The sequence below is a fragment of the Cotesia glomerata genome, linkage group LG7, assembly GCF_020080835.1.
Source record: "Cotesia glomerata isolate CgM1 linkage group LG7, MPM_Cglom_v2.3, whole genome shotgun sequence".
NCBI lineage: Eukaryota > Metazoa > Arthropoda > Insecta > Hymenoptera > Braconidae > Cotesia > Cotesia glomerata.
Window position 1 is genome coordinate 3702541 of NC_058164.1, and position 13462 is coordinate 3716002.

Consider the following 13462-nt stretch of genomic DNA (forward strand, 5'->3'; position numbering starts at 1 on the left):
TAGCCGACATCTAAGAATCTTTAGAATTTTTTTTTTATTGAAAAATATTTTTTAATAAATTAAAACAATAATTTTCACGTGCAGAAAATTTTAAAAATTATCCGTGGAATTTTTTAAAAATAGTTTTTTAGTTCTAATTTTTAATTTAAAAAAAAAACAAAAATTTTCTAGTGTCGGCTAACTTAATTTTCATCTATTTTTCGCCATATTTAGGTAAAAAATTAACATTCAAAAATTTTTTTTATTCTGCTTGTTTTTACGGCGGATTTATGGTTGTGATATCAAAAATATCAAAAAATTAATATTTCCATATTTTTTTTGCATTCAAGAGTTGGAAAAAATTTTGGCTCCCATGTTTTTGAATAAAATTTCTATTTTTTTTTTTTTATACATATTTTTTTGAAAAGTACATAAAAAAAACGAACAATTAAAAAAAAAAAATAAAAAAGTTGAATATCGCAATTTTTAAAAAAATTTACATATTTTTTTGAAAATTTGTTAAAATTGAGATAATTAATTTTTTTTTTTTTTTAATTCGTATATTTATGTATTTTCCAAAAAAAAAAATATATCAATAAAATTAAATAGAAATTTCGTTCAAACTAATGAAAATTAAAATGGTTGACCCAACTTGAAAATATTTATTATATATTTCAATTTTTCAATAATATTTATTTGGTTTTATGGAATAATTTTAGTCTTTTACTTTAACTTTTGAAATTTTTCTATTTGGAATGAATGTTAAATCAAATAAATATTTGAAAGAGTTAAAATTTAAGTATAAAAAAAATTATTAACTGTAACTTACGCAAAAGATCGCTGCCATATTCACAAACAGCAAGATGATCGAACATAGCAGTGAGTGTCGGCAAAACAACACTGTTGATATAAAACAACGACGTGGAAGTCTTCAAATGTGTCCCACGAAGATGACTATACCTTCCCTCCTGAAGATTCAAAATCGTGTGACCAAGATCATCCGCAGTGTTATTAAAGAAAGTCAGCATAGAAGTTCTAATAAACTCAGGACAATTTTTAACCAGCGATTTCGCGTCAATTCCTTTAACAAGTACCTGAAGACATCGTACAGTGATTCTTACATCCGCGCCAAAAGCCGCGAGTCTTGAGCGCAACAAACTCGCCAATTTGCAAAACAACGCAGCAACCATTTCCTTTTCTTTAAGCGAAGCTGCACCAACATTATTAGTCGCCGTTGCAACAGCAATAAAGTAATTTCTGTGAGTACTAAAGTATTTTTCCATCAAAGGTAGCACGACTTTGCTGAAGAATTTAATATCTCGCGTTGAAGTTTTAAAACTGTTTCGTCTGCTGTACGTATCTGAAGGCTTCAAAAGCTTCATGTTGATAGTCGCCTTATCCAAATACGCGATCAATTTCTCCAGAAGCGAGTACGCGAATCTAAGCTCAACAGCAGCTCCAGCTCCCGCGACTTCTGTTTCACCACCGCGGTTTGGTTTGTGCAATTTGTAACCTTGGTATTGAAGATACTTCAAAAATTCCTGAGAACGTTCGCGGTCTTTGCGCTTTTCCTTGTCTGTTAGTAAATCATACGGAACTAATTGAGGATGAATTCCACCTCCTGAAGTTATCAACTCTTCTTTTTTCTTCTTTGCCCAAATGTCGTGAGCATTATCGGCTAATCTTTCAGCCATATTTTGCATTTCTCTGCTTAATGTAAGGTTGGTCATATCAACTGGATGTGGATTGTAATTAAATGGATTCGCTGCATCGCTCTGAAGAAATCAATAATTAATAAATAAAAATTTTCAAATCTATATATATATATATATATATATATATATATATATATATATATATATTTATTTATTTATTTATTTACTTCCCAAAATTACATTCATAGTCGTACAAAATAACTACATATAATCCCCATAGAGACAAAAAGATTGTCTGTACATAGGGTAGGGAAAAAGAGATAGGTTTAATGCCTAGTGCCTAGTGATATACAAAAATATTTATTACTAATTGAGTTACTCTTTCACGAGCCTTAAAGGATAAATTAATAAATTAATATTTGATCTATTTTATATTTGATTTGATTTTGTATCTGGTAACTAATTTTTTTATTATTTTAGAGAATTAGATGACTGAGTGTTTGATAACCATTTTTTTATTTCAACTTTGTTTGTTTTATTAATTTTCGATAATTCTTTATATTGAGTTGGCAAAATATTAAAATATTTTGTAGCTACGTAGTATGGACTTTTGCAGTATTTCGTTTTATTGAGTTTACATAGTTTTATCTTTTTATGTCTAGATCTACCATCATAATCATTGTACAGTTTTTTACATGCATCATATATATATATATAAAATTGGAGGTGTGTGTCCCTATATTTCACTTTGCAGCCAAAACTACGCATCGCAGACAAATAGTATTTGTATGTGGCAATAGGTACAAGGCTTCCATCGTGCACTATGGTGGTTGCAAGTCAATAATTCAATTATAAGAGTCAATTATAAGAGTGTAAAAGATACGAGGGTTGAAACATGTTAACTTTGAAAATGTGAGACTATCATTGATCTAAAATGATCTGGATTGTTTTAGAAATTTTTGGAATGATCTAGAACGCTTTAATATGTATACCAATGTTCTAATCTAAGGAAGTTCTCAAACCTACGTTTAGATTCTGATCAAATGTCCTAGAAAATTCTAAAATGATCTAGAATAACTCCGAATGAACTAGAAAGCTTTGAAATGTATGTCAACATTCTTATTGGTCAAAAATATGTTGGATTTTTCTATAAACTTTTAAAACATCCTAAAAAATGTAATAATAAATAAATAACTTTACTAAAAATGACCCAGCGAAGCGGATATTCATATCTAGTGTTTTATAAAATAAAAATTTGTATAAATAAGTACCTGGCTCTTGGAAGATCGTCTTAAAGAACTACGGTTCGTTGAAGGAACATCAACTTCAGCATGCTCGACACTCCACCCAATTGCAAGCAGAGCTTTCAAACTCTCTCTAACCGGTTCTTTATACCGTTCTTTCTCGTAATCATTCAGCATATTGTAGGGTTTCAACCTGGGATGAGTTTTATTGGAATCAGACCATGACTCTCCGTAAGTCCAGCCGTTTTCAAGCTTGCGATTAGCCCAAGCGTCGTGATAATGTTCGGAAAACTTCTGGACTATTTGATTCAAATCGTTGTTGAGAACGACGCTCGTGGTGTTGATAGGTGCGGGATTGTAAGGTCCATCTGGAGACTGTGTTGAAGCTGATTTGCTGCTGTACCACTCATCGTCGTAATTTTTGGAGAGCGAATAATCTGGTGGTAAAGCGCAACCGATCGCTGTGAGACACGGCAATGCTTTTCCGAACAGTTCGGGGTCGTAGTCCATCTTGGACAGTGAATCGAATATATTGCTGAATAATACCATCGTCAGCCGCTTTTCTTCGTCACTAGAACCTTGACCACCCGTTGAGCCGTAATATTTAGCGCAACGATCGTAGTGCAGTGTAAGAAGCTAGGAAAATTTTTTTAATAAGTCTCTTGTATTTTAATTTATTATTTTAAATGTAAATCATATTTTACGTACTCGTAAAGCGACTGTAGTGTATTCTGATAATTGGGAGACATCAATAGTGAGCTTGCGAAGGAGTTTCAGCAGCATACTCGGTTGCATTTGACTGAAATTAAAAATTAATTTATTGCTTTGGAACTATTTTCAATTCATCTATATTATTAAGAGAATAGGCAAAATTTTTTGAGCAGTGTATTTATACTTTAAAATGGGTTTTTATGGTGAAATTCGGTATCGTTGGAAATCTTGACCTGAAGTTGTGTCTTTTCATGGTTTTATATTATTCTCACCAATAGTCAATTTAAGATGATAAGCATAGGCTGCATTCGAAAATACTTTATCTCTAGATACATAATTAAGAAATGACCTTTTATCTTGTGAAATATTGACATTTTATAAATATAAGCTCATCTCGACGTTACACTCATCAAGACCTTTCATTTAAGTACCCACATCAATTTTTCATGTATTTATATATATTATCTTTATTATTATAAGAGATTCCTATCTATATAGTCATTCATCACAATATCTCGGGAACCATCAGACCTAGAAACTTGAAATTTGGTAGAAATATTGCTTTTGCTATGTAGAGGTCACTTAAGAACGGATTTTAAGAAATTCATCCCCTAAAAGGGTTTGCGGGGGCGTTAACAATAAAAAATTCCCGTTTTTAAAATATAGCTTCTATCGACTCGAAATTTGATACACGGAAAAAAAAATATTGTTAAAATGACTATCCAACGTATCCTCAAACAACGTTTCCTTAAAATAACAATCGTACAACAAGAATAGCTCTTGTAAATATATGTAGTTTCGTCAAAACAGGCAATTGTTTCGTTAACGTGAGGATCTGTATAGTTGAATTAACTAAATGTAACGCTAAAATAATGATATGGATCGTCATTTTGATGATACGCTGTATAGCTGAATTGGCTATACAGCGTATATCTCTAAAAAAAATGACTATATGGCGTATAGTCAGAATAACGATACGTATCCTTATTCTAACAATATTTTTTTCTCCGTGTAGGAATCTTCTGTAAGAGATGTAGAAATAGTTTACGATAGATCACCCCAAAGGAGGTTGTGGGGCTGGGCATTAACAATGAAAATTTTTATTTTTCAATCTATAGCTCCTACAGACTCAAAATTTGATAGGAATTTTTTATAAGTGATGTAAACATCATTTATGAACGAATTTTACGATATTTCATCCCACAAGGGATTACGGGGGTGGATATTAACAATGAAAATTTTTGTCTGTGTCCTTGTATTTGCGCGAATTACGGCGAATTAGTATGAATTCTATCTTTGCGAAAATTCGAATCGAATATTCAAATAGTTGGAATAATCACACACTTCTACTTTTTTTTCTAAGCCTAATATTTTTGCCGTAATATCAAAACTTTAAACCATCAATTTAAAAATAAAAAAATTAAATTAAAAATAATCTATATAAATATCATAAAGAGGAAAAATTTGATTGCTTGATTGTTTGTTTGTTTACATTGAATAGTCTGCAAAACTACTGAACTGATTTAAAAAATTTTTTTACCTTATATTACATCATAATTAATTTAAACATTTTTGTTAAATACCCGTGCGAAGCCGGAGCGACCTGCTAGTATATATGTATATATGAAAAATATATCAAAATGCATGTGAGTACTTAAATGAAAGCTCTTGATGAGTGTAACATCGTAATGAGCTTATATCTTTAAAAATGTCAATAGTTAAAAAAGTACAGTGCAATTTATCAAAAGTCATTATTTAATAAAGCAAAATTTCATATATTTATAGTTCAAAAGTCACGACAGTCACTTAGTGACTTCAAGGTTGCTAGTAAATATAAAAGTAGTACTGTCGATACTGCACTTAAAAATATTGATATTAAAAAATACCTAGTCAATGCTACCAAGAAGTCTGACACAGCTTCACGTTGTCCTTTGGTCAACATCCTGTTCTTACTGAGCCGATAGACAGTATGCAGAGTTGCATCAAGCAAGCTAGCATAATTATCAGCTTCGTTATAAAATTTCGATAAGTTGATCAACAAAGGAAGAATACTGTTTCCAATGTAACGATTCATCGCAAGAGCCATGTCTGATTCATAGCCATCGTTTCTGTCGAGCATCGTAGCAGCACGCAAGTCAGGCAGAAAAGCTTCTTCTAGAATCTTAAAAAACAGTTCTTTGGTCTCGATACCGTAGACCCGCTCCAAGAACAGCACAACACTCTGCTTGTGACCTGGAATCAATCCTGATGGTGTGTCGCTTTTTGGTCTTTCCTGGCCGGCTGCAAGATTCAAAAGAGTAAAGCGCAGAGATAATACTCCTTGAAGATCGTCCAGCGGAACGAGAGATCTCAAGATTGCTCGGGCTCTCAGTGATTCATTTTTGCCTGAAAATTTATCAAAATATTGATTTATTTGTCAATTGATTTGATTCATTGGTTTATTAATTTTTTTACTACCTTGCTCGATAACTGAAGAATCTGGAGCACAGCGGCCCAATAAGTCGACAAGCGTACAGTAGAAATTCAAAATAGCAGCTCCAGTGTCGATGTAATCTTCATCGTCATCTGATTCGGGAAGTGGGTGTTCAAATTGGGCGATTATCGCATTGCCCTCGGCTTCGTCGTGGACCTGTTTAAAACGCTATATTGACAATCTATTAGTATCAGACACATCAATCATGCTTGGTTGATTATTAACTACCTATCAGTAATTATTTTTTGTAAAAATTTAGATTTTTAATCAGGAAATTTATTAATCACGACTTTGATAATCATGCTTCGTGCATCATCCAATTATTTTTTTTTAAATACTAATTTTTAAAAACGACTATACTAAAAAAATAGTGCTGTTAATTTTGTATTTTAGTGTTGCATAAATTTTGTATCATTGTAATCAGTGTATCATGTATGACATGTTATCCATTAGATTCAAAATTAGCACCACCATTTTATCTGAGTAATTTTTATCCAAACCGACAACTAAATTAAAAGACTAACAAAAACAGTTAACAAAAAACTATAAGACTAAAGGAAAAACACGATCGAAAATTCTAATAATTTGATCATCTTACTCACGAATTAACCAATTAATTTATCGATGATTTCTGATTGATTTTTAAAAACTATTAATTAGTCTATTCTAACTTACTTTTCGCCGGTCCGCGATTCGTTCAGACATTTTGTTAGCTTCAATAATAGCTTGCAAAAGTCCCTCGCCTTCACCACGTAAAGCTGGTCCAAGACATTCTGGTCGACGGATCAGCAAGCGGATAACTAAATTTGCATTTTCTTCAACACTTTCACCTGGATAATAAATAAAATCATGTATATGAAATTCATTTATTGCTTAATTAATTATCCAGAGAGCTATTCGTATTACAGATGCCTTAAAAGTGTACAAAAATTATACGCCCTTATGTCACCCGGGAACCATAAGGGCATATAATAAAAATTCTATATTTTATTGTCAAAAAAAATTTTTAGTTTGAAGAAATTTTTTTTTTGCATTTCTGCACGTTTCATACAAAAATACGTTGATTCCCAAAAAAAAATTTTTTTCATAAAATGTGCAGAAATGCAAAAAAAAATTTTTTCCAAACTAAAAATTTTTTCGATCTTAAAAAAAAAAATAGAATTTTTATTATACGCTCTTATGGCATCCGAGGTAGGTCCCAAATGTATAAAATTTTTTTTTTTTAATTTCTGCACATTTTGAACGAAACTCTTATGGCTTTTCACCAGGACCTTTTGCCGGTATACGCCCTTATGGCATCTGGAACGTGAATTAATTTAAATAATTTACCATTAACCCAAACGCAGAATCTCAAGAAATCAAGATAACGTTCTCCTTCAACCGGATCCCACCCAAGATCAGGATATCCCTTTTCAATAAGCTCTGAATTAGATTGCAAGCCGCAGCGTGACAAGTAAACCGCAATCTTCTCCAAATAATGTTCCCTCAAAGCCAGAGCAAGCTCCGTATTTTCCATCAGACTTGAGTAAGCAACATCCAGCGGCGTGGAGCCTCTCAACGAAGGTCTTGACAACAAAATATTACTGTTCTCTAGCAAGAAATTGAAGTGATCAAACATAGCTTTCTGATTCTGCCTAGAAGTTCTGCAGAAGTAACATAAAAATCTGCAACAAGCGACGACCATTTCATGCGAGGTATCTTTTTCTTTTGAAGGAGCTTCGCCTTCTGCGACTTGAGCCTGAGTTTGGGTGTCTGATTGCGCTTGGGACCTACGACCCAGCGTATTGATCATAATAGCCATCACATTCTCGTGGATTCTCAGCACACGGATCAAATCTGGGTGCTGGAAGAAAGTGTGATTGTTGACAAGCTTCCACAATCTTTCTCTAACCAGTTCTTCTTCTTCCTGAGACATCTGGACTGGAAGCAATGCACGAATTTGAACCAACCCGACCCACATTCCAGCCACATCATCTTTGGTCTTGCTGTTGATCACATAAGTCTTTTCCAAAGCTCTTATCAACTCGCCTACTGTGTCATACTGTCTCACCAAGAGACTGAACATCTCTCTTACGAGTTTCGGAGTTTCAATTTGGGTTTCTTCCGCCCAACTGACAATCGTCGAGATCAAAACCTTGCGGAATACTTCTTCCGGAGTTTTCTTAACAGGTTCCTCCTCTGGTTTCGACTCCTCCTCGATTTCTTTTATCATCAGTGCCTGCGACTTGAAGGGAATAATGGAGAAAACTTTCTTCCAGCCTTCTGGCTTCGGAGGCTCTGCAGATTCGTCAGTAGCATCTGAAGATTCCTCGATGGCTTGAAGAGAAACGTAGGACATGAGTTTACCGTGAAACTCGTTCATCTTTGCTATTAAATCTTCTCCACAGGGAATATTATCGGGATCGTCATCCTCCAGGCTTTTGAAACTTAGGATAGAGTTCATTTGCTCACGGGGTGGACAACGGTACTCTTTGGTCTTTTTGGCAGCAACTGCTGAAGGCAAATCTGATTGTTTTATGTCTATGTAACGCCGCAATTGATCCGCTTGGAGCTCCCCGACGAAGTCGTGACTAAAGGCGATTATTGATTCTACTCTGTGACGGAGTTGGATGTCGCATAAATGGTGGAGGAGGTAACACATCTGAAGCTTTGCTCCTTCGGCCATTTTCATGTGTAGTAATCCTTTTTTGTGCTCATCTTTTCCCTCTAAATATACAAAGTATTAATGAATGTTTGAATAATCTATATTATTAAGAGAATAAGCAAAATTTTGTGTCGAGAATAGTCATATAATAAAATCGGTTTTTTTAGTGAAATTTAGTGTCATTGCAAAGGTCTTGACTTTAATTTGTACCTTTTCAAAGTTTTATATCATTCTCATCGATAGTTAATTTATTATGATAAGTATTTAGGCTGCATTTGAAACTGCTCTGTCTCTAGATACATAATTAAGAAATGACCTTGTATCTTATGAACTATTGACATTTTTAAAGATATAAGCTCACCTTGACATTACACTCATCGAGACCTTTCATTTGAGTACTCACATCAATTTTTCATATATTTTATATATTTATAGACATGTATATATGAAATATATATCAAAAATGCATGTAGGTACTCAAATGAAAGCTCTTCATGAATGTAACATCGGGATGAGCTTATATCTTTAAAAATGTCAATAGTTAAGAAAGTACAGTGCAATTTAACAAATATCTTGTATACTGTTGACATTTTTAAAGATATAAGCTCATCCCGATGTTACACTCATCAAGACCTTTCATTTGAGTACCCACATCAATTTTTCATATATTTTATATATTTATATATATATCAATATATGAAAAATATATCAAAATGCATGTGGGTGCTCATGTGAAAGCTCTTGATGACTGTAATATCGGGATGAGCTTATATCTTTAAAAATGTTAATACTTAAGAAAGTACAGTGCAATTTAACAAAAGTCATTATTTAAAAAAACAAAATTTTATTTATTTATAGTTTACAAGTCACGGCAGTCACTTAGTGCAAGATTGCAAGATTGCTAGTAATTTCAAAATATTATAATTAAATTTTTACCTTTATCAAAAGTCGGGTCCCAAGTTTCTGGATTGATCATAATAAGAAGTTTTGCAATGTCTTCATTTCTCAGTTTTCCAACCAAAAGTAACCGGTCAGTAAGTTTCAATAAAGGTCTAAAAATAAAATTACGCAAATAATTTTATAAAAAAATTAGCAATCTAAAAAATATAAATATTAAAAAAAAAAGCAGCGTAGAGTTTAAACAAAATAACTCGTGATCAAAACTGGTATTTTTTAGACATACAAAAAGAGATTCTCGTTGCTGCCACCAATTGGATCGCGATTGTGGACTTGGTTTATTTCAACGGCTTCATTGAGCGCCATCATAACGTAATCCCTTACGATATCCAGAGGAAAGTACGGGCTGTAGAGACTGCGGATGTTCTCGATGTTCTGGTTTTCGCTGGAAGGAAATAACCTTGATGCCGATTGATTAGTAAAGGGAGTCGTTACTACATAGGGAATTAAAAACTTACCTGATGTCGGTCATTTTCATCTGTGGTCTTACAGATTCTGTTTCTAGGTATCTTAAGCTGTGGCACATTTCCTCGTTTTCGTAAAGATCTTTCAATTCTTGTCCTAAAATTAATTCATTAAATAAAAGTCAGAATTTTATTTAAAAAAAAAAAATAATAATAATAATAATTTTAATATTTTTATTTTTTTCTAAAGACTGGTTTTTTTTTTTTTTTATAATATTTTTATTTATATTTTCCTGACGTAAGTTATTGAAATTTTCAGTTTATTGGCTATCCAGTCTTATACAACAATTAATTCTCTGGTCTAGGCCGTTCGAATTATTTTTTTAATCAAATTTATCTTTAATGACAAATTTAGATATGAATTGAAATAGTATATTTCTTACCTAGGGCAGGAAAATAAGAAATGTCTCAGATTATATGTAATTGTTGACCGAGGCGAAGCCGAGGTCGACAAACATGTGATCTGAGGCTTTCTTATTTCCTGCCCGTGGTGAGAATACTATTTTTCTCCTCGACGGAGGCGGAAAGCGGCATTTTCATTTAGCGCAGCGGGCTAACAATATTATGAAAAATTAGAGAATTAATTGTGGTATAAGACTGGATAGCCAATAAACTGAAAAAAGTTTTACTGAGTAAAAAATAACTTCTTTGCTTAATTTTAATTAAAATAAAAAAAATTTTAATTATTGGATATATTCACCCGAGGATGGTATTGAGTGCTCATACCGACAATAATGTGGTGAAAATATAGTTAATAAATAAAAATTTAATGAAAAATTAAATTAGTCTAACATCAATTTGGATCGGGGAAGTTGGCTTTGAAATATAGAACTCTAAAATTAGTAAAATCACCGATCTTCGGAAAAAATAGAAATAATAATAATAATAATAATACTAATAATAATAATAATAATAATAATACCTAGAGGGATAATGAATTCATTTTTGCAAGTTTCCATAGTCGTTGCATGTGACTCAAGATGAAGAGCAATGAGAAGGTCATAAAATCCTTGACGTAGCGGACCTGACATGTATTCAGCGCGTATGGCATACAACAATTGTTTCTGATCGACGTGGAGACAAAGCGCGTGGGCTGCTCTATAGTTTGATTGATAACACAATGCAGCGTACAAAATCAAAGTATGTGCATGGAAACTGGAATAAATTTTTTTTTACAATCACCAACTCTTATTTCTCTTAAAAAAAATCATTCATCAGACAGTTTGCTATTTACCTTAGAAGCTTATCCATCTCGATAAGCTCCAGTATGTCAATGCATCGATCCTCTTCAGGAATATGCAGTGCTAGCATTGAAATTGCGTCCTCGCAGAGCATGGACCACCCTCTGATGTCAGAAAGCTTCAAGGCATGCACCTGGAGAGATTGATTAGGGACTCTTGCCCACTGATGGGGTTTCAAGCACTGGACTTTCAAACGCGGAGGAAACTGCGGAGTTACGTGACGTTCAGAGTTTTGAAGAACAGCCGCTGAAAGCGGGAGAGTCGTTGACGTACGGCCCAATTCAATCTGGAGGATTTCTTTGCTTGTAGCTTCGACGAAGATCGCGGGGAAGAGTTTTGTATCAGGCTCCATTTTGAACTTGTGACTGGTTTCTTTTCCCTCGCAGGTAAACGATACGAGACCAGTCGCTGTGTCTACGAAGCACCCGACGAACATTCCTTGAGAAGCTCCTTTTCCAGACGCATCTTGGGTTACTTCGTTGTAAAGCTCGTCCGCTCGAACCATGTAGCAACTTTGTCTATCTACTCTGTAATTTATTGTTGATTTCAAGTATTATGTCTGATTCAAAGAATTTAAAGGATTATACGCAGTTAAATTTTTTTATATAATTGATGTATTGTAATCCGAGGACCAAGGATCATGAAATAAGTTAATACTAGATTTTTATTTTACGCAACGTTTCGGAGTTTGTTATTCCTTCTTCAGGCGTCATAAAAGATTTATGTAAAAGATTTATGACGCCTGAAGAAGAAGTAATAAACTCCGAAACGTTGCGTAAAATAAAAATCTAGTATGAACTTATTTCATGATCCTTGGTCCTCGGATTACAATACATCAATTTAATTCAAGGTCAGGATCGGAATAATTTCCTTAAAATTTTATATAATTGTAATTAGAATGCTTATAGTAACTGTAAAATTGTTTTTATTAATATTTTTTAATTTATAATTAATTATATTTTTTATTTTTTCTTGCCATTTGGCCAGCAGGCTTTGGCATAAATAAATAAATAATCTAATCTAATCTAATCTAAATTTTTCAAAAAAACTCCCAAATCGTTAAAAATGTTTTTCTTAAAATGCCCAGAGAAAAAATTAACTTGAATCAAGTTAATAAGTTTAAAAATTTTTCGTAATTATTTACAAGTGGGATCCACCCTATTTTTGGCCATATCTAGATGAAAAATTAACATTTTTTTATTTTTTTTTATTCTGCTTGTTTTTACGGAGAATTTATGATAAAAAATGTCATGAAAAAAAAAAAATAAAGATTTCGATAGCTTTTTTGCCTTCAAAAGTTGGAAAAAATGTTGGCTATCATGTTTTTGGATAAAATTTTTTTTTTTTTTTTTTTTATGTTTGTTTTTGAAAAGTACATAAAAAAACGAACAATTTAAAAAAAAAGGTTGAGAATTTGTTAAAATTGTGATAGTCAATTTTTATTTTTAAATTGTTCATTTTTTTATGTAATTTTCAAAAAAAAATGGATCAATAAAATCAAAAAGAAATTTCGGTTAAAAAAATGAAAATTAAAATGGTTGACCCCACTTGTAAATATTTACCAAATATTTTTTTCAAAATTGTATTTTCCAAGTAAATATAATTTTTCAAAAACGGCTCAATTGATCGGTCTAAAAATTTTTAGTTCTATTTTTTTTACCTTAAAACTGCGTATAACCCAAGAAAGAGAATATTTAATCAGAAAATCGGTCACTTACTGTTCAACAACACGGTCATATTCATCAACAATAACAACAGACGATTTCCTAACACGTGAGAGATTAAAGTCCTTGGTATGTAGATGATACTGTGATGTGACCCAACCTACATAAACATGAGTTGGATCCTGCCCAGGGAATACTCGTACACCATAAAAATATTCATTCATCAATTTCAAACAATCTGCGTCGAAAAGTTCATTTCCAATAGCTTCTACTCCAGTTCCAGTCAAGTTTACAGACATCGCTTTTGGCGCATTGCGTTCCGGGATTTGGGGCGGGACAACTTTCAAGTCAGTCTGGAATAAATTTTAATATTTACCCCTCGGAATTAACTTTTAAGCTCTTTATTCTATTCAATCCGAACAGCACTATA

General features: G+C 32.6%; 1 protein-coding gene across 11 annotated transcripts in view; it reads right to left on the reverse strand.

Annotated features, from left to right (window-relative positions):
• The window catches only part of LOC123269374 (ryanodine receptor), a 60470-nt gene that overhangs the window by 16063 nt on the left and 30945 nt on the right, over positions 1–13462 (reverse strand). For 6 of the 11 annotated variants that reach the window (XM_044735023.1, XM_044735019.1, XM_044735022.1 and 3 more), the window contains 13 exons: positions 13087–13385; positions 11362–11895; positions 11050–11282; positions 10122–10224; positions 9890–10063; positions 9643–9758; positions 7392–8768; positions 6738–6892; positions 6047–6218; positions 5476–5974; positions 3587–3677; positions 2906–3514; positions 809–1754 (listed from right to left, as the gene is read on the reverse strand). In XM_044735023.1, the coding sequence (XP_044590958.1) occupies positions 809–1754; positions 2906–3514; positions 3587–3677; positions 5476–5974; positions 6047–6218; positions 6738–6892; positions 7392–8768; positions 9643–9758; positions 9890–10063; positions 10122–10224; positions 11050–11282; positions 11362–11895; positions 13087–13385 (5308 nt within the window). Of the gene's footprint in view, positions 1–808; positions 1755–2905; positions 3515–3586; positions 3678–5475; positions 5975–6046; positions 6231–6737; positions 6893–7391; positions 8769–9642; positions 9759–9889; positions 10064–10121; positions 10225–11049; positions 11283–11361; positions 11896–13086; positions 13386–13462 lie in introns of all 11 variants that reach the window. The other 5 variants (XM_044735018.1, XM_044735013.1, XM_044735016.1 and 2 more) reach the window with 2 other exon arrangements.